General features: G+C 45.3%; 1 protein-coding gene across 1 annotated transcript in view; it reads right to left on the bottom strand.

The window, feature by feature from the left end:
• The window catches only part of CNTN5 (contactin 5), a 2,082,395-nt gene that overhangs the window by 287,054 nt on the left and 1,770,646 nt on the right, over positions 1 to 24,695 (bottom strand). The window contains exon 16 of the mRNA XM_069759184.1: positions 13,560 to 13,735. Within this exon, the coding sequence (XP_069615285.1) occupies positions 13,560 to 13,735 (176 nt within the window). The remainder of the gene's footprint in view (positions 1 to 13,559; positions 13,736 to 24,695) is intronic.

The raw sequence follows: 24,695 nt of genomic DNA, 5'->3' as shown, positions 1-24,695 counted from the left end.
CCGTGTTCCCCTGGAACCAATTTTAAATTGCCTACAGGCAGCCCAATTTATTATGTTAGGGCTTCGAAGCCTGTCTGCGGTCCCTCCTTCCACTAGGCCTCCACTGACCTGTCTACTGCTGCCCGTGTTCCCCTGGAACCAATTTTAAACTGCCTACAGGCAGGCCAATTTATTATGTTAGGGCTTCGAAGCCTGTCTGCGGTCCCTCCTTCCACTAGGCCTCCACTGACCTGTCTACTGCTGCCCGTGTACCCCTTGAACCAACATCATAAAATAAAAAAAAAAGTATTTTGCTTATAAAAAAGAAAATACTGGTGAGATATCAAATGCAGACATTTTAACATTAAAAACAAACACACAACTAAAATCTGGTACAGTACTAAAAATGGCCACCAGCTACAATTACTTTATCCTGCAAGTATTTAACTGAAAGGTTTTTTAAATTGAAAACACAGATATGGCATTCACCGAGTGTTGTCCTGTCGCGTCTTCTTTATATTATTGCCGAGAAGATGCAAAACAATGAAAATAATAAAATCATTAATTACCAAAATAATAGAGAAAGTCAACACCACATTGCAAATAAACATTCATTCCAAATAAAGAAGCAGGGCGCGTCCGAGGGTGAGTATATACCTAATAAGAATATAATCACCCTCGGACGCGCAATGCTTATTTCCAACAGCCTTCCTTCCTAAGAATCAGCCCTTCCGTGGTGTAGAGAGACGTTGTGTTACACTTCAAGGTGTTCCCCAGGTTGTCTTTCCTGAGCTTCGATCTTCCGGCTCTCGTTTAGTAGTTCTTGGAAACTACACTGCATTAGGCCTTCAAATTGGGTATGGGGTGTAGAGAGAGGGTGTGTTACACTCCAAGGTGTTCCCCAGGTTGCCTTTCCTGAGCTTCGATCTTCCGGCTCTCGTTTAGTAGTTGTTGGAAACTACGCTGCATTAGGCCTTCAAATTGGGTATGGGGTGTAGAGAGAGGGTGTGTTACACTCCAAGGTGTTCCCCAGGTTGCCTTTCCTGAGCTTCGATCTTCCGGCTCTCGTTTAGTAGTTCTTGGAAACTACACTGCATTAGGCCTTTAAATTGGGTATGGGGTGTAGAGAGAGGGTGTGTTACACTCCAAGGTGTTCCCCAGGTTGCCTTTCCTGAGCTTCGATCTTCATGCTCTCGTTTAGTAGTTGTCGGAAACTACGCTGCATTAGGCCTACAAATTGGGTATGGGGTGTAGAGAGAGGGTTTGTTACACTCCAAGGTGTTCCCCAGGTTGCCTTTCCTGAGCTTCGATCTTCCGGCTCTCGTTTAGTAGTTCTTGGAAACTACACTGCATTAGGCCTTCAAATTGGGTATGGGGTGTAGAGAGAGGGTGTGTTACACTCCAAGGTGTTCCCCAGGTTGCCTTTCCTGAGCTTCGATCTTCCGGCTCTCGTTTAGTAGTTCTTGGAAACTACACTGCATTAGGCCTACAAATTGGGTATGGGGTGGAGAGAGATGGTGTGTTACACTCCAAGGTGTTCCCCAGGTTTCCTTGCCATTGCTTCGGTCTTCCGACTCTCGTTTAGCAGTTGTAGAAAAGTACACTGCATTAGGCCTACAAAATGGGTATGGGGTGGAGAGAGATGGTGTGTTACACTCCAAGGTGTTCCCCAGGTTGCCTTTCCTGAGCTTCTATCTTCAGGCTCTCATTAAATTGTGGTTAAATGGAACAACTGCATTTGGCGTACTAGTTGGTTTGGGGCCTACTATCGGTGTCTGCCACTCCTTGCTGTTCTCCTGGTTTCCTGTCCTGAAATTCCATTTTCAGGCTCTCGTTAAGTAGTTGTTAATGTTAGACTGCATTTGGCCTACTAGTTGGGTTGGGGCCTACTATCGGTGTCTGCCACTCCTTGCTGTTCTCCTCCACTGAACAAAGCTGTGCCGCCTGTTTACTACGGTTGCCAATTTTGAACTGCATTTCGACTACTTACTGATTTGGCCCTACTCTCTGTGTCAGCCTCTCATTCCAGTTGTCCTCCACTGCAATGCCCCCTGGTTATTCCTGTGTTACCAATTTTGAACTGCATTTAGCCCACTTTATTCTTTGGGCCTATATCTGTGTTTCCACTTCATCGTGCCCATTGCCCAGCCAGTGATAGATGAGTCTGCTGGTACATTGACCCATAACGCAACATTCCCCGTGCATGCTACACAACAACATTGTGACCCTGCTGAAAGTCAGGTTGCTCTTCCCGCATACCATACCACCTTACACGGGGACAAAGAGGAAGGTGCAGATGAAAGTGCAGGTTCCTTCATCAGGTGGGGGGAGGAATACTAGTTGGCGACGTCACTGGCACAGGGCCTCTCATAGTACGCAAAAGTGTTGCTGCCGGTGGGAGGCGCCCCCGCCGTGCAAACACACCGCTGTACTTTGAGGGGCCCTGTGCCAGTGCCAATGCCAACAAGTGGGCCCCCCCTGCTTGCTCAGGATCACAGCACTTGCAAAGTTGAAATACTTACCTCTCCCTGCTCCACTGCCGTGACGTGGTCCAGATTTCCTGGGCCCACTAATTACTTGAACCAGCCCTACCCCACACAACTTTAGCCAAATGACCCCCAATTTCAAATGCCTTCCAATTATTATAAGGTAAATTACGCTTGACAAGCTTCATTAAGAAGAATGGATGTTTTTGCCATTAAAATGGGCAGTGTAGATGTTTTCCTGGCCCCCACTCACTGCTGACTATGCTGCCCCATTGACTTGCATTGGGTTTCGTGTTTCGGTCGATCCCGACTTTTCGCCATAATCGGCCGATTTCACTCGACCCGACTTTTGAGATAGTCGGGTTTCGCGAAACCCGGCTCGACTCTAAAAAGGTCAAGGTCGCTCAACTCTAGTCCTGAGTGTTCATCTCTTTTTGCTTGGAAGAGGGGAGAAAAACTGCAACGTTAACCTCTAGTGATGGCTATCACCTGAGAACAAAATAATGAACTGTTGAGGAAGAATCAGGGGGTCCCACACACATCAAATGAGTCACTAATCTCACCAAAATCGTCAGGATTGACCAATGCAACCGCTGGATTCTGTTAAATTAGAGTGGGTAGCACCAAGTCTATTTGTGGTTGCCATTTTTAGAAAAGTCAGATGACCACTAACACAGTCCCATTACAATTATGCTCTGGAGTCTCTGTAGATACCAGGGAGTAATAAATATTGAGTGGAAAAAATGCAAAAAACATTAATCTTATCATTAACTTGTTCTATAGCCGCAGCCTTCTCCATGTCTGTTCCTCCACCCAATTCACTTTGGACTCACGCAACAAACATCCTGCCACCTTCATGTCAGAGGCCTAAACTGCGTCAGAAGCCCTTGTACAGAGAAAAGGTACAGGAAGAGCTGAAGAGTAGGTTGCATGCATGGTGCCAAAGGAAAGAAGAGGACAGCGGGACATGTGGAGGTTCATATAAGGGACTGCTGTGGTGGGTCTGGTGAGCAGAGTTGACTTTTTTTAAGGTTTTTACCCTTTTTCTGACCCTCTACACATCAGCAAAATGGTGGTCAGTCGTCAGTTTGTTGAATTCACATCAGAACAGAATCTATCAGGTCTCCAAACTGTCCCCTGACGAAGCCAACGCGAAACGCGCGTTGGGGCTGCGGCGGTGACCCCCATGTGCCGGACTCTGACCTGATGGGTAAGAACCACTAGAAATTACCAGAGACTATGATGTGGGCCGCGTTATGAGTAGCGGCACTCCACTTGGGGAAGTGTATTATTCCACCTATTGATGTGTGGAAGTGGTGGTTTTCTTCCCTGAAACTGTGCACTTTATGGCATTAAGATTACTAAGCCGTATTAGCGGCATATTGGGGTCATCCGTCTTTTTAGACTTTCAGTGTTTTCCGTAGTGTTCTCCTACTGTATGCTCTATATATTTCTATGAGTATTTTGATTTGATATGTTTTTAAATTTTGTTATAATAAAAACGTACATTTTTTATATTTTGGGACATATGCTCCATGTGTCTTTTTGGGTTGTTTGCATTAATGGTATGGGTGATGATTGCTTAATCTGATAGGGCGTTTTATGTATCAACTAACTTTTATCCAGCAGCACCGAATATGCTTATGTGGCAGTACTAGTCAGGCGGCAGGCTCGGACTGGCCCGTAGGGGAAATGATAAATCCCCGGGAGGGCCTCTGAGCAGAAGTGGGCCCTCAACCCTTTTACACAATTATTACACTTGGTTGTCTATGTATAAACAAAGGCAGCATCTCATTCATTTAACAAACTACTCCGCTTATTATTATATACTAGATGATAGCCCGATTCTAACGCATCGGGTATTCTAGAATATATATGTAGTTTATTTATGAAGATTTTAGAATACATTCAATATACAGGATTCGGCCGGCCACGACCAATTAGCGAAGCATGGTTCAAATCCCACGCCAATTCGTGGCTGGACTGCGCCTGTCGCTGATTGTTTGCAGCCGGCCACGTAGTATATAGCACAGCCACGTAGTATATAACAGCCCATGTAGTATATGGCACAGCCACATAGTATATAGCACAGCCACGTAGTATATAGCACAGCCACTAAGTATATCGCACAGCCCACGGAGTATATAGCACAGCCCACGGAGTATATAGCACAGCCACGTAGTATATAACAGCCCACAGAGTATATAGCACAGCAACGTAGTATATAGCACAGCCCACGGAGTGTATAACAGCCCACATAGCATATAACACAGCCACGTAGTATATAACAGCCCACGCACGCAGTATATAGCACAGCCCATGTAGTGTATAACACAGCCCACGTAGTGTATAACATAGCCCGCGTAGTATATTGCACAGCCCACATAGTGTATAACACAGCCCACGTAGTATATTGCACAGCCCACGTAGTATATTGCCCAGCCCACGTAGTATATTGCCCAGCCCACGTAGTAAATTGCCCAACCCACATAGTATATTGCACAGCCCATGTAGTATATTGCACAGCCCACGCAGTATATTGCACAACCACGTAGTATATTGCCCAGCCACGTAGTATATTGCACAGCCCATGTAGTATATTGCACAGCCCATGTAGTATATTGCACAGCCCACGTAGTATATAGAAATGTGGGCATCATATCCCTGTTAAAAAAAAGAATTAAAATAAAAAATAGGGATATACTTACCCTCCGTCGGCCCCCGGATCGAAGCGGTTACCGATGCTCCTCGCGTGCTCCGGTCTGAAGAGTGCATTGCGGTCTCATGAGATGATGACGTAGCGGTCTCGCGAGACTGCTACGTCATCATCTCGTGAGATCGCAATGCATGGAGCGGTCACCGGAGCGTCGCGAGGAGCGGGAAAGGCCTGTTCTACATCCGAGGGGCCGACGGATGTAGAATATAAAGTAGTATATGTATATGTAGTATATAACTATTTTTTATTTTTTTAATTATTTTTAACATTAGATCTTTTACTATTGAAGCTGCATAGGCCGCATCAATAGTAAAGAGTTGGTCACACAGGGTTAATAGCAGCTTTAATGGAGTGCGTTACACCGCAGCATAACGCGGCCCATTAGCGCTGCCATTAACCCTGTGTGAGCGCTGACTGGAGGGGAGTACGGATCGGGCACTGACTGTCCTGATTTTTCCCATTTTACTGCGGCACTGTGCCCGTCGCTGATTGGTCGTGGCTGTTTTGCCGCGACCAATCAGCGACTTGGGATTTCCGTTACAGAAAGAAAGAAGGACAGACAGAAAGACGGAAGAGACCCTTAGACCAGAGGTCCCCAACTCCAGTCCTCAAGGCCCACCAACAGGTCATGTTTTCAGGATTTCCTTTGCATTGCACAGGTGATGCAATTATTACCTGGGCAAAACTAAGGAAATCCTGAAAACATGACATGTTGGTGGGCCTTGAGGACTGGAGTTGGGGACCTCTGCCTTAGACAATTATATGGTAGACAAGTTTGCAAATTTTGGCAAATTTGTGAATAAGGGAAACATAATATATGCATGTAGATGAACAGTGGGCCCCCAGAGTCAATGTTACAGTTGGACCCTTGGTATCTCAGTCCAACACTGTCTGGCTGGGTGTCTTATTCCTTGGACTAGTCCTGCCACAAATCTTGTAATCATGCACAAAATGCTCATAAATATCAAAGTAGTGGAAAAACCCATAGTAGTCTCTTAAAATTAAACGCTTTTTTAATACTTTGGGGTTCCAAAAAAGGGGTTCTAAGTGGTTGAGAAGGCGTGTATATAAATATATATACTAAGTATATTATCGTTTGTTTTGACTTTTTTTTCCTTTTTTCCTTTCAGTAGGTAGAACATTGACTCAATGATAATGAGAGCAGAATTGTTATATTTTTTCTTCTAGCAAATTGAAAAATAGACAAGCAAAACTTTATAATAACAGACTTTTAGAAATCTGGAGAGAGAAAGCCAATAAAGTGAAACTGCAATTCAAGAGATATATAATTTAGATGACTTTTTGAGAAGAGACTTAATAAAAAAAATCTATATGAAGGAACAAACAATCTATCTCTCTCACTGAATGGTCTGATAAATTGAGAAATTCACATTCACAATCTTTATATAAACAAAAATGTTGCAAGGAATTACTTTGTCATTTATGTGGGCAAGTAGAAGAGTCCACGTTCTCTGCGGCCAATGAACTCAATTCTTGTTAGTTTTCTACATTTCAACCATTATCTTAAAGGGATAGATTCAAGCCTATGAATATTATAGAAGTGCAACATAATGCCATAATCCTATAGTTTACTGCATTTCTAAAAGACTTTAAAGGGTATCTAATTTTACAATCATTTTTGGAACTGCTTAAAGACAGCTATGAAGTAGGTGTATGCAAATTTCCCAAATATCCTGGGTCCAGCAATACATTCTTGAATTTGTAGAGCTGACCAGGGAGATAGGGGGTATGACCCGATCCGACTTCAACTGTACCTGTGTCCTCAAGACACAGGTAATGCCTGAAGGTGCTGAAAGGACCTGTAGATTACATGACCAGAGACTAATATAGAAACCTGGGAGTAGCGAGCAGAGATTTACTAGGACAGTGTGGGGACACTGTAGTGTGTGAGAGGCTGTGGGAGCATCATATTGTGAGGGGCTGTAGGGGCATCATATTATGTTAGAGGCTGTGGGGGAATTATACTGTGTGAAGGGCAGTAGGGGCATCATATTATGTTAGAGGTTGTGGGGGCATCATAATGTGTGAGGAGTTTCGGGGGCATTATACTGTGTGAGAGGCTGTGGGGGAATCATTCTGTGTGAGAGGCTGTGGGTGCATTATGTTGTGGGAGAGGGTGTGGGGGCATCATACTTTGTGAGAGGATGCGGGGGCATCATACTGTGTGAGAGGCTGGGGGGGCATCATATTGTGTGAGGAGCTTCAGGGGCATTATACAGTGTGAGAGGCTGTGGGGGCATTATACTTTGTGAGTAGCTGTGGGGGAATCATACCATGTGAGAGACTGTGGGTGCATCATGTTGTGTGAGAGGGTGTGGGGACATCATACTGTGTGAGAGGATGTGGGGGCATCATACTGTGTGAGAGGGTGTGGGGGCATCATACTGTGTGAGAGGATGTGGGGGCATCATACTGTGTGAGAGACTGTGGGGTAACATACTGTGCGAGAGGCCGTGAGGGCATCATACTGTGTGAGAGGATGTGGGGGCATCATACTGTGTGAGAGACTGTGGGGTAACATACTGTGCGAGAGGCCGTGAGGGCATCATACTGTGTGAGAGGAAGTGTTGGAATCATACTGTGTGAGAAGCTGTGGTGTCTCATACTGTGCGAGAGGCTGTGGGGGCATCAAATTGTGTGAGGACTCAGGAGCTGTGGGGGAATTATACTGAGAAAAGGCTGTGGTGGCATCATACTATGTGAGAGGCTGTGGGGGCATCAGACTGTGTAGAAGGCTGAGGGGGTAACATCCTGTGTGAGAGACTGTGGGGTATCAGACTGTGTGAGAGACTGTGGGGTATCATACTGCATGTGCAAGGCTGAGGTGCATTATACTGTGTAGGAACTGTGGGGAAATTATACTGTGTGAGAGGCTGTGGTGACATCATACTGTATAAGAGACTGTGTTAGAATTATACTATCTGAGAGACAATGGGGGCATCATGTTATGTAAGAGGGTGTGGGGGCATCATGTTGTGCGAGAGGGTGTGGGGGCATCATGTTGTGCGAGAGGGTGTGGGGGCATCATACTGAGTGAGGAGCTTTGGGAGCATTATACTGTGTGAGTAGCTGTGGTGGAATCATACTGTGCGAGAAGCTGTGGGGGCATTATACTGTGTGAGAGGATGTGTTGGAATCATACTGTGTGAAGGGCTTTGTGGTATCATACTGTGTGAGAGTATGTGGGGGCATTATACTGTGTGAGAAGATGTGTTGGAATCATACTGTGTGAGAAGATGTGGGGGCATCGAATTGTGTGAGGAGCTGTGGGGGAATTATAATGAGTAAAGGCCTTTATGATATCATACTATGTGAGAGGCTGTGGGGGCATCAGACTGTATAGGAGGCTGTGGGGGCATTATACTGTGTGGGAACTGTGTGGAAATTATACTGTGTGATAGGCTGTGGTGACATCATACTATATAAGAGACTGTGTTAGAATCATACTATCTGAGAGACAATGGGGGCATCATGTTATGTAAGAGGGTGTGGGGGCATCATGTTGTGCGAGAGGGTGTGGGGGCATCATGTTGTGCGAGAGGGTGTGGGGGCATCATACTGAGTGAGGAGCTTTGGGAGCATTATACTGTGTGAGTAGCTGTGGTGGAATCATACTGTGTGAGAAGCTGTGGGGGCATTATACTGTGTGAGAGGATGTCCACTGATACACTGTGCCATCCATTTCCTACTTTTTGCTAACCTTCCAAAAATATAAAAATACATGTATTGAACAGATGAGAGGTAGTATGACCTTTGGATCAGACTATACTGTATTTGCCTGCTAGAATTTTGGTAGAATGTAGTTATCGTTTAGTGGACATAGCTCATATGAAGATCTGTTTTGTACCTCTCTTTATTTTTCTGTGTAATCTGAAGTTTATCTTATTCTTGATTAAAAAGCTGACCTTGCATTTGATAGATACCTGACAGCATAGTATTAAAGGGAATTTGTCAGCATGATCCAACTGCCTAAACTGTTTATATGTTCATGTTGCTTTCTGAAAGATAATATCATCCATACGTTTCCTGTTAATCTCTAACTAAAAAATAGCTGCTATCATTTATATATCCTGGGCGTGATCTGAGCACTTTCCTAACCTCTGCCTCCACGGTTCTCTGCCCCACCCAGCTCCATCTTCCTTTGATTCACTGACAACTTACTGGCTATGTAGTCTTGCCAGTGAACCGTCAATCAAGCAAAGGACGGTGGAGCTTGGCAGGAAATACAGCTGTAGATGCAGGGGCTAGGGAAGTGTTCCGAGCATTTATGGAGGAGAAGTCCATGAGAACTGGGCTCCAGCACCAAAGAGAAAATGTTAAAATACAACTTCTATTGTACAATTAAAAATACGGTGAAGAAAAAAGCAAAAAGGATAACAAAGATTAACTATTGATAAGCTTTTTTTATCTTTCTTGATTTTTTTCACCATGTTTTAAATTGTACAGTAAAAGTTATGTTTTAACATTTTCTCAATGGTGCTGGAGTCCAGTCCCCATGGACCTCTCTTCCATTTTTGACCTGGATACGAGCCTGTTGTGCTCCAACACTCTGCGCACCATACCTTGACCAAACAAGGTCCACCAAGGTTCTTATGGGAACAAAAGTGGTTTTCACACTGAATTCTCCTGCTTGGAAGGTGAGCTGATTACTATATTTTTTCTCCTTCTCTGAGCACTTATGCCTCATTTACATATTAGTCTAAACATGGATTGTTCAGTCAAGGAGAAATAGATTGCATCTCTAAAGTTACAGATGACATCACCTTTCAGAGCCTAGCATTACCATATAAATACTTTTGGGGAGGGCATGCTGATCGATTCCCTTTAAAGGCTCTCCATACAAATTAAGGGTAAAAGTTTTCAGAAATCATCAATTTTTGGCAGGACCCACAGACCATCTGATTTGTATGGGGGCCCTCTAACTGTCCACTGGCATCATTAAAGAAGCGTTGTCAGCAAAGATGACCAAAGAAGATTCAAACAATTCTGGTCTGGTGTCCAGTTTGATCATTCATGGCAGCCAGACCAGGGCGGTGTAGATGTAACTACTCCGGCAATCTTCTGTACAGCATCTGGTGTGCCTCTTCTGCTTACTAGGCCTCCACAATGTCATGACTTCGTGGCACAATGGACAATATAACGAGAGTAAATTTTTAAATATTCGGTTCAGATTACAATTGCCAGTGAATATTCTGTTTGCAATATTTGCCAAACATAGTCAAATGCCATTGGAGTCAATAGTAGTAGATATGAGCGAATATGTTCAGAAACGAGCGTCACATGTAAATTCGGCACAAATTGGGTATCGATATGGCTGAATATGGCAAATTTGGATTCGGCAATCGTTTTCCAAGCATATTTGCTCATCTCTAATTATAACATTGTGTGAGGCCTTGATGACACTGTGGCATAGTAAGTGGCAGAGGCATCCGGTATGTCTGGCAGAGGTTTGCCAGAGTGGAAGTGAACACTCTCTTCGTCTGGATGTATGGAGGACCAAGCTCAATGCTAAACTAGCGAAGTTCTAATTTTTTTGCTCATCTCGATTGTTTAGTTGAAGTTTGATCCTTTTTTTGTTTGGACAGATAAGCCATTGTGTTCAGATTTCTCCCCTCCGCTAATTCAAAAGACATAAACAATCAGCCGGTGGAGGGACGGGACAAGAAAACAAAAGTTGGGTGAAAAAAAATCGACCCTCTCCCCCAACTAAAAAAACCCAAACCCTATAAAAACATGGTCCAAGCCTTGAAGTAAAGGAGGTCAAGGGAAGCCAATGCAACAATTGTTGGTTTGTGCTACCCATTGCAATGACTATGGGCAGTGTGGTCTGAAACGCGTCTGCCTATTTCCCCCCCATGGGGTTGTGACATTTATGCTTCTGTTCTTTATTTTAAATATCTACATAATAAACTCCAGTTTTTATAGGATCTTTGAAGCTGGACTTGTTCTACGACTGATCCATTCTGGTTTGTTTTTCCACATAAAATTTACTAATAGGCACAATGATTTCTTATAGTACTGTCTTTTTAATTTTTAATGTTTTTTTTTTTGCAAGACTTTCCTGTAAATGAATCCCAAAGAACTGTCGTTTATACAGATTTGCATAAAAGCGCATGGGCGAGTAGTTATGGGGGCGTGTTCACAAATGGGGCAGGGTTTATTGTGGTCATTAAGAATTGTGTAGGAAAATAAATAGGATTTTAAGTTATCTATGGCGTCAAAGGAATCGATGTAAATGAAGAGAGAGCTAGATATGTAAATAAAGAAAAGTAATAAAGTGAAAAAGCAAAGGGTGTTCCCAGAAATGCCGAGAAATTAAAGGCATCCATAGGACGCAATGCATTAACTAGGGGCTGATTCAATATTGCCATTAAAATAACAGACATACTCGCTGACTTATCTGTAATATCTCCTGTGAAAGCTTATATTGTGTCCATTCCTCACTCAAGGTTAAGTGTGCATCTGCCAGCATAGTATAATATAAATGCAAATGTGCATAAAATACACAGTAATAAGAGCAATATATAGAATTTATGCGCCATCTTAATGCTCTCCACTTACTCCTGGCATGGGAAATGATAGGTTAGCATGCATACGGATCAATCTCCCGGTATTGAAATAGTATCTTCTAACATTTAATGTGCTGACTTTATTCCAGGAAGCACATTCAGATTTATTCTTACTTTTCCCAAAGTAGAACCTGTGACAAGTTTACAAATCGGACTGTTTGGTTAAAACCAGGGAGCGTTCTTCTTGATTTCTTACTTCTTTGATTAGATAAACCAAGATTTCAAGAAGTAAAATTCTACAATCTGCTTTGGAAATTCTATCATCAAATCTTCCTAAGCATCAAGTCAAAATCAATGTCCTAAAATGAAGCGCTGAGAATGTTTGTTTTTTAAATCCTACTTCATTACTGTATATAAGTCACCAAAGAAAGAGCTTTAAACAAGAACCAAAGTTAAAAAGTACAATTTTTATTTATTATAAAAACATACAGTATATAAAAACATGTTAAAAAGAAGTGAGACTGACCACAGGTAAGGAACTAGGAGGGTACACCTGAAATGATTAAATAGTTAAATGCATAACAAGGAAACAATATAAGAACATGGTAATGCTGACAAACAATGTAAACCTCGAAGGAAGCATTTCAGTGTGAAACGCGCGTCGGGGGTGGTGGGTCTCCAGAGTCCTACTGAGTTTTTATATATGTTTTTGTGATAAAAATTGTTCCTTCTAACTGTGGTTCTTGTTTAAAGCTCGTTCTTTGGTGGCTTATCATTATTTAGCTTTATGACCCTTATACGGCAATTTAGAGAATTATCATTTTCAATGGATTCATTACTGTTTATAGCCTGATGTACAATCAATGTGAGGACAAAATACATAGAAATGGTCATGGCACAGAACATTTTAGAAAAGACAAAAAAAGTGAATTAAAAACTATAACAATCATTGGCCTGGAGATGAAAGGGGACAGCAGCTGTTTACTAATTTAAAGGGGTTTTCAGAAAACAACTCTCCCCAGGAATGAAAACTGCGCCGAGACCAGTTTTCTTGTTGACAGTTCTGCAGCCAATCAGTGAGCATCTCACACTGCCAACTTGGGCAGAATCACTGATTGGCTGCAGCACTAATGTTGACAGTGCTGCAGCCAATCTTTGAGCTGAATGGCTCTATGTGACCAGCTGTGCTCACTGATTGGCTACAATGTTGTTGGAATGACATTAGCACTGCAGACAATAAAAACTAGAAGCAATGGCAGAGACTCTGCGCTGGACCTGGGGAGTGTGAGTAAAATGTAGGTTTTTTTTAAAACAAACTGCTTCAGGGGCAGGGTTTTGTTTAACCCCTTTAACGCTAGTTGCCCCTCTACAACCATTTGGTAATATATTAAAAATGTTCTGTGCCTGCAGCTCTTTTGTAACATAATGTGTCTCCATGGTTACAGACTACAAAAGAGCATTGTGTAGTCGGATCCTGCATTTATCATCTTGTTGCTTAAGGCACATCCAATATTTTAGTGTGAAATAGAGGACGGATCTGGGTGAGTAGGACTGCAGGAACAGACTACGCAAGGTTTGTTTGTAGTCTGTTACCATGGAAACACATGAGTTAGCGTACCAGCTGTAGACACAGATTTTAAGATTTTTTTTCAAGACTACATAGCAAATTGCAAAATTTGTTGCAAGGATGGACCTCAGATTTATGTAAATAAAAGATCTGATCATATAAATGTTTGGGTTTTTTTGTTTGAAAAATTTGAAAGTAAAGATTGGGTTGTTAGATCAATGAGAATGCGCCAATGGCTTTGCGTGATACTTTAGAAATCACAAGAATCAAAAGTTACTTACTGCTCTGATGCTTTCAAAATGTCCGTCTTCCTTTTCGAAATCAACAGGCTGTTCATTCAGAGTCCAGAAGAAGTTGATCTCAAGGAGGGGATCATGGATGGCTTTGCAGCTAAGAACAACGCTCTCACCGACAGTCAGTTCAGTTCTTTTTGGTGTTAGCTCTATCTTTGTAGGTTCTATATATACACAATAGAGAGAAGATGCAAATTCTTAGATCACTTGTATTAAGAACATGTATTTGGCCTCTGCCATGTATCTAGAGAAATAAAAAAACAAGTACCAATACCATTGTCATTAACAGCCCTTAACATTATTTTATTGAACTACATATGATGTCATAGCGATAGCGTGACCTTATAATCCTCTATAAGAGTATCCTGGGTTAAAGGGATATTCTAGGATCAATCTAGTCCTCAAGCTTGCCCAATGTAAAAATAATAAAATGAGTGTTATTCAGCCACCACTGCTCCAGCACTGCCTGTCCATCATATTTCCCAGTATTTGTTGATAGGCTGCATAACTACAGGATATGACTGCTCCATCCAATCACAGGCCTCAATGGTGTATGTATGGTAAAAGACTGCTGAGGCCAAAGAGTGGTTGTAGCGGTCATGGGCATATGTGACTGCTGTACCAAAGTAACCTGAGAATAGTGAGAACCACTTGAGTAGCGGTGTTGGAGTGGTGAGAAAGTTGACAGCCGATACCTGGTATTTTTTTATATTATTTTATCCCCTTTTAGAAAAAAATCTTGAAACACCCCTTTAACTTATGCTTACAACTTAAAGAGTTTATCGAGGCTTTTTTTTTTCCTATGGGCCTATAAACTAACAGGTAGGTAGATGTTATCTACCCGCCTTCTGTGCCTGGTGACAATCTCTGCTGGCCCAGAACAGTCACAGACCGCTCCTACCGGCAATTCAGCAGCTCAATATCAACAGAGCAGCTCTTCGTGTTTTGTTGTGCTCTCTTGCTAGGGCGTGACTGCCAATGTCATGCTGATTGACAGCAGGCTTCCTAACTGCAGAGAGCCAGCTGCCACTCAGTCACGCCATATCAACAGTGCAGAGCAGAAGAGGAAGAGCTGCTCTGTTGATAGGGCGTGCCTACCAACATCATGCTGATTGACAGCAGGATTCCCGCTACCTAACTGCGGAGAGTCAGCTGCCACTCAACATGACATTGTCAGTCATTCCCCATCGACAGAGCAGAGCGGAAGATGAAGAGCTGCTCTGTTGATAGGGTTTGACCTCCAACGTCATGCTGATTGACAGCAGGCTTCCCGCTACCTAACTGCAGAGAATAAGCTGCCACTCAGTATGGCATTGTCAGTCACGCCCCATTGACAGAGCAGAGCGGAAGAGGAAGAGCTACTCTGTTGAAGCTGAGCTGGCAAAAGTTGGCAATGACAGGTCTGTGCCAGCGCTGGGTTTAGCAGGCAGGCAATTTTCAACTATCTGCCTGTTAGTTTTTAGGTTTGTATTAAAAAACAAATACTCCTGGATAAACCCTTTAAGTTCAGTTTGGATTTTAATTTGGTCTACATCCCTAATTAATACTCATGAGAAAGCTGTCAGCCAATGCTGTCTGGCCATCAGTCGATCCTCGTTAATCATAAACATACGCACCAAATAATAAGACAGATAGAGTATGGTGCGTTCGCAGCCCGGGGTCCACCGTGCAGAGATGGAACCTGCTGCCAATTAATGACGGACTATATGGCGGTACTCATAAGTATACACACGTGGGTTAAACTTCACCCAGCGTGAAGGAAGCGATCCTGTTGCGTCACAGGACCGCGGTACCGCACATTGAGCGCGAGCAAGTAGTCAGCGAACTCAACCCCAACTAGGATTGAAGTCCGATTAGACCCTTGCTGGCACAAAACCGCAACTGGGTGTGTAAGGAAACCAAATAACAATATTAAGGCACAAGAGTGCATGCGGTGCCGCACTGACGAACGCCACTAACCACCCAGGCTTGGGTAAGGAAAGCACAGAGGAAGTGCACGGCGCCGTACTGGCGGTCACAGCAACTGGACGCTGTAATGTGTGATTCGTGCTGTAGGATAAGTCGGGCGCTAGATAGCAACCATACACCTTCCGCGAACAGACATTCAATAGGGTAGGGGTATCCAAGGACGACTTGCACTCACAACATACACAAATTAACAATTGTACACTAGCGCATGGCCATGCGGTCATGCGCAGTTTATATAGTTGCAGCACAGGAAATGGCCACAGAAACTTTGCCCTTCCAAGACCTGCCAAGAGGACCAATGGAATGTGATGCAGAGCCTGAGCACATGACCCTCGATCTCCAACGGGAGATCTTGCCCTGGGCATGCTCAGTGTGTGCAGACAAGGACTTAGTCCCAGAGAAGTCCGCTCGCTGCTGACCAGCACTGACTTTAATGGCAGAAGCTGAAGAAGCAGCAGTAACTCTCTGTACAGAGTGAGACTGAGCAAGACGCTGGGACCGACGTCCCTGCTGAGCAGACTCCACTGCGGCTGGATAAGAATGGGAGACCGCATCGGAGATGGCTCGAGATTCCCCCTGTGCAGAAGTGGGAACTCGAGACCTAACATTACCCCCCTCCTAGGGCCCCCCCCTCCTTGGGCCTCGCTACGCTCGAAGGCAGCAATGAGCTGTGGGGCCCGAATGTTTTCAGCAGGCTCCCATGACCTGTCCTCTGGGCCATAACCCTTCCACTCCACCAGATAGAACTTTTTGCCGCGTACCACCTTGCACCCCAAAATAGCGTTCACCTCGTAATCGTCCGTAGACGAACCCGATGTCCCGGCAGATGACTCGGAAAACCGGGACATGTATACGGGTTTCAAGAGGGACACATGAAAGGTGTCGGTGATACCCAAGCGTGGAGGAAGAGCCAAACGGTAGACCACAGGATTAACCTGTTCGAGAACCTTGAAGGGACCCAAGTAGCGAGGAGCAAACTTAGTGGACTCAACTCGCAGCCTGATGTTACGGGCGGAGAGCCACACCAAGTCGCCAGGAGCAAAGGTCGGAGCGGGGCGCCGATGAACATCGGCGGAGGACCTCATTCTCTCCTTGGAGGCCCGAATGGCATCCTGCATGCGGTCCCAAATGTCCCGTGCCTCCACAGCCCAGTCTGCCACCCTGGAGTCAGCAGAAGACACAGGCATGGGCACAGGAACACGCGGATGCTGGCCGTAATTTAGGAGGAATGGAGTCTGACCGGTGGAGTTGGCTACGGCATTGTTAAGTGCAAACTCTGCCCACGGTAGCAAGGATGCCTAGTCATCCTGCCTGGCAGAAACAAAATGTCGTAAATATGTGACTAAGGTCTGGTTGGCCCTCTCTACCAACCCATTCGTCTCGGGATGATATGCCGAAGAGAGATTCAACTCAATACTGAGTAGACGACAAAGCTCTCTCCAGAATCGAGACGCAAACTGGGGACCCCGGTCACTAACAATTTTGTCTGGCATACCGTGTAGGCGAAAGATGTGCTTGACGAACAAGACAGCCAACGCCCGTGCAGAAGGTAGCCGTGGAAGAGGCACCAAGTGCACCATTTTGGAAAAATGGTCGGTGATCACCAAGATAATGGTGCAGTTACGAGACTTGGGTAAGCCCACCACAAAGTCCATCCCGACCATCTCCCAGGGCCTGTCCGCCACCGGCAGAGGATAAAGCAAACCAGCTGGCCGTTGCCGAGGAGTCTTGTTCTTGGCACAAGAGACACACGCCCGAACATACTCTGCGACATCACGAGCCATATGCGGCCACCAGTACGTCCTCGCCAGTAATTCAGATGTCCTTTTGGTACCAAAATGTCCACGAACCCTGGACGAGTGTGCCCAAGAGAGAACCTCCGGTCGCAAATTGGATGGAACAAAAGTCTTGCCCGGGGGCACAGACTCTAGCAAAACCGGGGCCACAGTTCTCAAGCTCTCGGTGGGGACAATAAGCCGAGGCTCCTCCTCCTCCTCCGCAGATGACACAATGGAGTGAGAGAGAGCGTCGGCCCGAATGTTCTTCTCCCCAGAAAGAAAATGGAGGGTGAAATGAAACCGGGAGAAGAATAAGGACCATCTGGCCTGGCGAGAATTCAACCGCTGGGCTGTCTGCAGGTACACCAAATTTTTATGGTCTGTGAAGACTTGGAAGGGAAAACGTGCTCCCTCCAAGAGATGTCTCCACTCCGAGAAAGCCAACTTCATGGCTAGCAACTCCCTGTCCCCGATGGAATAATTCCTCTCTGCTGGTGAGAAGGTCTTGGAGAAAAAGAAGCAAGGATGCTTCCGACCTTGAGCATCCTTTTGGAAGAGGACTGCTCCAGCACCAACAGAAGAGGCATCCACCTCCATGATAAATGGCTTATCAACATCGGGGCGATGTAGGATGGGAGCGCTAGCGAAGTGTGACTTTATAGAGTTAAAGGCCTTGGAGACCTCATCAGACCACAATTTGGGATTCGCCCCCTTCTTGGTGAGGGCAACCAAGGGAGCTACCAAAGTTGAGAAGTGCGGAATGAACTGGCGATAATAATTAATGAACCCCATAAAGCGCTGCACCGCTTTAAGAGAATGGGGTTCCTGCCAGTCCATCACAGTGTGTAGTTTGGCAGGATCCATAGCCAATCCCTGGGCAGAGATGATGTAGCCTAGGAAAGGTAAGGACTCCTGCTCAAACATACACGTCTCCAACTTGGCAAAGAGGGAGTTTGCCAATAGGAGGTCGAAGACTTTGCAAACATCTCTCCGGTGGGAGTCAATATCTGGAGAGTAGATGAGAATATCATCCAGATAGACTACGACCGAGGTGGAAAGCATATCCCGGAAGATATCGTTCACAAAGTCTTGGAAAACGGCTGGGGCATTACAGAGCCCGAAGGGCATCACCAGATATTCATAGTGCCCATCCCTGGTGTTAAAAGCCGTCTTCTATTCGTCCCCCTCACGGATGCGAATCAGGTTGTAAGCACCCCGCAGATCTAGTTTAGTAAATACCCTTGCTCCCCGAAGCCTATCGAAGAGCTCAGATATCAAGGGCAAAGGATACTTGTTCTTAACGGTGATGGCGTTAAGACCCCTGTAGTCTATACATGGACGCAATTCCCCATTCTTCTTCTGCACGAAGAAGAACCCTGCCCCAGCAGGTGACACTGACTTCCTAATGAATCCTCTTGCCAGATTTTCCTGGATGTACTGTGACATTGCCTCCGTCTCCGGGAGAGATAGCGGATAGACTCGACCCCGGGGAGGCTCAGCACCAGGCAAGAGATCAATAGGACAGTCATAGGGGCGATGGGGCGGAAGGATCTCCGCCGCCTTTTTGGAGAACACGTCTGCATAAGACCAATACTGCTTGGGGAGAGAGGAAAGATCTGCGGGTACCTCTGTAGTAGCAACCTGAACGCACTCCCTCTGACACCTACCCCCACAAGATTCGCCCCATCCCAGGATTCTGCCAGAGGACCACTCGATATGAGGAGAGTGGTACCGTAGCCAAGGTATTCCCAACAGGACCTCATCAATTCCCTCAGGAATGACGAGCAGAGATATAATCTCCTGATGAGATGGCGACATGGACAGAGTAAAAGGGATGGTCTGGTGTGTTATCTGTGAGGGCAGTGCCGACCCATTTACCACTCGTACCGTTACTGGTTGAGCTAGCATAACTGTTGTGAATTCTGTGGCTGAGTTCACTTCTGTGGTCACAAGTGGTATTGCAGTCTCTGGGCTTCCTCCCTCAGGTGTTTTGGTGACCTCGTTGGCTGTCTTGCTATTTAGCTCCACCTGAGTCTGTCTTCCTTGCTCCTTGTCAATGTTCCAGTGTTGGATCTGAGCTACTGCATCTTTCCTTGGGCCTGCTGCTCTGCTAGATAAGTGCTTCTAGTTTGTTTTCTGTTTTTTCTGTCCAGCTTGCTATTAACTTTTGCTGGAAGCTCTGAGAAGCAAAGGGGTGCACCGCCGTGCTGTTAGTTCGGCACGGTGGGTCTTTTTGCCCCTTTGCGTGGTTTTCGTTTTAGGGTTTTTTGTAGACTGCATAGTTCTCTTTGCTATCCTCGCTCTGTCTAGAATATCGGGCCTCACTTTGCTGAATCTATTTCATTCCTACGTTTGTCTTTTCATCTTGCTAACAGTCATTATATGTGGGGGGCTGCCTATTCCTTTGGGGTATTTCTCTGAGGTAAGTCAGGCTTGTATTTCTATCTTCAGGCTAGTCAGCTCCTCAGGCAGTGCCGAGTTGCATAGGTAGTGATAGGCGCAATCCACTGCTGCTTATAGTTGTGTGAGGATAGATCAGGTACTGCAGTCTACAGAGATTCCACGTCTCAGAGCTCGTCCTATTGTTTTTGGTTATTGCCAGATCTCTGTATGTGCGCTGATTACTGCACGCTGTGTTGCCTGATTGCCAGCCATAACAGTACAAGGAGCCAACCAATGATTCCCAATAGAGGGAAAAAAGAAATCCTGACATCATTTTTTTTTCTTAGCTCTGTCTTCAGTCTTTTTTTTCCCCTAGACATTAGAGTGCTTCAGGACACAGCTGTGGACATGGATATTCAGGCTCTGTGCTCCTCAATGGATAATCTCGTTGTAAATGTACAAAAGATTCAAGATACTATTGATCAGAAATCAATGCTAGAACCAAGAATTCCGATTCCTGATTTGTTTTTTGGTGACAGAACTAAGTTCCTGAGCTTCAGAAATAATTGTAAGCTATTTTTGGCCTTGAAACCTCATTCTTCTGGTAATCCTGTTCAACAGGTTTTGATTATTATTTCTTTTTTGCGCGGCGACCCACAGGACTGGGCGTTTTCTCTTGCACCAGGAGATTCTGCATTGAGTAATGTTGATGCATTTTTCCAGGCGCTGGGATTGCTTTACGATGAGCCTAATTCAGTGGATCAGGCTGAGAAAAATCTGCTGGCTTTATGCCAGGGTCAGGATGATGTAGAAGTATATTGTCAGAAATTTAGGAAGTGGTCAGTACTCACTCTGTGGAATGAATCTGCACTAGCGGCTTTGTTCAGAAAGGGTCTCTCTGAGGCTCTTAAGGATGTAATGGTGGGATTTCCTATGCCTGCTGGTTTGAATGAGTCTATGTCCTTGGCCATTCAGATCGGTCGTCGCTTGCGCGAGCGTAAATCTGTGCACCATCTGGCGGTATTGTCTGAGAGTAAACCTGAGCCTATGCAGTGCGACAGGACTATGACTAAAGTAGAACGGCAAGAACACAGACGTCTGAACAGACTGTGTTTCTATTGTGGTGATTCTACTCATGCTATTTCTAATTGTCCTAAACGCACTAGGCGGTTCGATAGCTCTGCCGTTATTGGTACTGTACAGTCCAAATTCCTTTTGTCCATTACCTTAATGTGCTCTTTGTCATCGTATTCTGTCATGGCGTTTGTGGATTCAGGCGCTGCCCTGAATCTGATGGATTTGGATTATGCTAAACGTTGTGGATTTTTCTTGGAGCCTTTGCGGTGTCTTATTCCGTTGAGAGGAATTGATGCTACACCTTTGGCCAAGAATAAGCCTCAGTACTGGGCCCAGCTGACCATGTGCATGGCTCCTGCACATCAGGAAGTTATTCGCTTTCTGGTACTGCATAATTTGCATGATGTGGTCGTGTTGGGGTTGCCATGGCTACAAACCCATAATCCAGTATTGGATTGGAACTCTATGTCGGTAACCAGCTGGGGTTGTCAGGGAGTACATGGTGATGTTCCATTTTTGTCTATTTCGTCATCCATTCCTTCTGACATCCCAGAGTTCTTGTCTGACTTTCAGGATGTATTTGAAGAGTCCAAGTCTGATGCCCTACCTCCGCATAGGAATTGTGATTGTGCTATCGATTTGATTCCTGGTAGTAAATTCCCTAAGGGTCGTTTATTTAATTTGTCCGTACCTGAACACACCGCTATGCGCAGTTATGTGAAGGAGTCCCTGGAGAAGGGACATATTCGCCCATCGTCGTCACCTTTGGGAGCAGGGTTCTTTTTTGTAGCTAAGAAGGATGGTTCGCTAAGACCGTGTATTGATTACCGCCTTCTTAATAAGATCACTGTTAAGTTTCAGTATCCCTTGCCATTGATTTCTGACTTGTTTGCTCGGATTAAGGGGGCTAGTTGGTTTACTAAGATTGATCTTCGTGGTGCGTATAATCTGGTGAGAATCAGGCAGGGAGATGAATGGAAAACGGCATTTAATACGCCCGAGGGTCATTTTGAGTATCTGGTGATGCCGTTCGGACTTGCCAATGCTCCATCTGTTTTTCAGTCTTTTATGCATGACATTTTCCGTGAGTATCTGGATAAATTCTTGATTGTTTACTTGGATGACATTTTGATCTTCTCAGATGATTGGGAGTCTCATGTGAAGCAAGTCAGAATGGTTTTCCAGGTACTGCATGCTAATTCCTTGTTCGTGAAGGGATCAAAGTGTCTCTTCGGTGTGCAGAAAGTTTCATTTTTGGGGTTCATCTTTTCCCCTTCTACTATCGAGATGGATCCGGTTAAGGTTCAGGCCATCCAGGATTGGACTCAGCCGACATCTCTAAAAAGTCTGCAGAAATTCCTGGGCTTTGCTAATTTTTATCGTCGCTTCATCTGTAATTTTTCTAGCATTGCCAGACCATTGACCGATTTGACCAAGAAGGGTGCTGATTTGGTTAATTGGTCTTCTGCTGCCGTGGAAGCTTTTCAGGAGTTGAAGCGTCGTTTTTGCTGTGCCCCTGTGTTGTGTCAACCTGATGTTTCTCTTCCGTTCCAGGTCGAGGTTGATGCTTCTGAGATTGGTGCAGGGGCGGTTTTGTCACAGAGAGGTTCTGGTTGCTCAGTGTTCAAACCATGTGCTTTCTTTTCCAGGAAATTTTCTGCTGCTGAGCGTAATTATGATGTGGGCAACCGAGAGTTGCTGGCCATGAAGTGGGCATTCGAGGAGTGGCGTCATTGGCTTGAGGGTGCTAAGCATCGCGTGGTGGTTTTGACTGATCATAAGAACCTTACTTATCTTGAGTCTGCCAAGCGCTTGAATCCTAGACAGGCCCGTTGGTCGTTATTTTTTGCTCGTTTTGATTTTGTGATTTCATACCTTCTGGGCTCTAAAAATGTGAAGGCAGATGCTCTGTCTAGGAGTTTTGTGCCCGACTCTCCGGGGTTATCTGAGCCGGCGAGTATCCTCAAGGAAGGAGTCATTGTGTCTGCCATCTCCCCTGATTTGCGGAGAGTGTTGCAGAAATTTCAGGCTAATAAACCTGATCGTTGTCCGGCCGAGAAACTGTTCGTCCCTGATAGGTGGACTAGTAAAGTTATCTCTGAACTTCATTGTTCGGTGCTGGCCGGTCATCCAGGAATCTTTGGTACCAGGGAGTTGGTTGCTAGATCCTTCTGGTGGCCATCTCTGTCACGGGATGTGCGTGCTTTTGTGCAGTCCTGTGGAATTTGTGCTAGGGCTAAGCCCTGCTGTTCACGTGCCAGTGGGTTGCTTTTGCCCTTGCCGGTCCCGAAGAGGCCTTGGACACATATTTCGATGGATTTCATTTCTGACCTTCCCGTTTCTCAAAAAATGTCGGTCATTTGGGTGGTCTGTGATCGCTTTTCTAAAATGGTCCATCTGGTGCCCTTGGTTAAATTGCCTTCCTCCTCTGATTTGGTGCCTTTGTTCTTCCAGCATGTGGTTCGTTTACATGGCATTCCTGAGAATATTGTTTCTGACAGAGGTTCCCAGTTTGTCTCGAGGTTCTGGCGAGCCTTTTGTGGTAGGATGGGCATTGACCTATCTTTCTCCTCGGCCTTCCATCCTCAGACTAATGGCCAGACCGAACGAACCAATCAGACCTTGGAAACATATCTGAGATGTTTTGTTTCCGCTGACCAGGATGATTGGGTGTCATTTTTGCCGTTGGCTGAGTTCGCCCTTAATAATCGGGCCAGCTCGGCTACCTTGGTCTCTCCATTTTTCTGTAATTCTGGGTTCCATCCTCGTTTCTCTTCAGGACAGGTTGAGTCTTCGGACTGTCCTGGTGTGGATTCTGTGGTGGACAGGTTGCAGCAGATCTGGACTCAGGTAGTGGACAATTTGACCTTGTCCCAGGAGAAGGCTCAGCTTTTCGCTAATCGCAGACGCCGTGTGGGACCCCGACTTCGTGTTGGGGATCTGGTTTGGTTATCTTCTCGTCATATTCCTATGAAGGTTTCCTCTCCTAAATTTAAACCTCGTTTTATTGGTCCGTATAGGATTTCTGAGATTCTCAATCCGGTGTCTTTTCGTCTGACCCTCCCAGACTCCTTTTCCATACATAATGTATTCCATAGGTCGTTGTTGAGGAGATACGTGGCACCTATGGTTCCATCTGTGGAGCCTCCTGCCCCTGTTTTGGTGGAGGGGGAATTGGAGTATATTGTGGAGAAGGTTTTGGATTCTCGTGTCTCTAGACGGAAACTCCAGTATCTGGTCAAATGGAAGGGTTATGCTCAGGAAGATAATTCCTGGGTTTTTGCCTCTGATGTCCATGCCCCAGATCTTGTTCGTGCCTTTCATGTGGCTCATCCTGGTCGGCCTGGGGGTTCTGGTGAGGGTTCGGTGACCCCTCCTCAAGGGGGGGGTACTGTTGTGAATTCTGTGGCTGAGTTCACTTCTGTGGTCACAAGTGGTATTGCAGTCTCTGGGCTTCCTCCCTCAGGTGTTTTGGTGAGCTCGTTGGCTGTCTTGCTATTTAGCTCCACCTGAGTCTGTCTTCCTTGCTCCTTGTCAATGTTCCAGTGTTGGATCTGAGCTACTGCATCTTTCCTTGGGCCTGCTGCTCTGCTAGATAAGTGCTTCTAGTTTGTTTTCTGTTTTTTCTGTCCAGCTTGCTATTAACTTTTGCTGGAAGCTCTGAGAAGCAAAGGGGTGCACCGCCGTGCTGTTAGTTCGGCACGGTGGGTCTTTTTGCCCCTTTGTGTGGTTTTCGTTTTAGGGTTTTTTGTAGACTGCATAGTTCTCTTTGCTATCCTCGCTCTGTCTAGAATATCGGGCCTCACTTTGCTGAATCTATTTCATTCCTACGTTTGTCTTTTCATCTTGCTAACAGTCATTATATGTGGGGGGCTGCCTATTCCTTTGGGGTATTTCTCTGAGGTAAGTCAGGCTTGTA

The sequence above is a fragment of the Ranitomeya imitator genome, chromosome 3 (genome assembly GCF_032444005.1).
Source record: "Ranitomeya imitator isolate aRanImi1 chromosome 3, aRanImi1.pri, whole genome shotgun sequence".
Lineage (NCBI taxonomy): Eukaryota > Metazoa > Chordata > Amphibia > Anura > Dendrobatidae > Ranitomeya > Ranitomeya imitator.
Note: the sequence above shows the minus strand (reverse complement) of the source record. Positions and strands in the feature narration are given on the sequence as shown.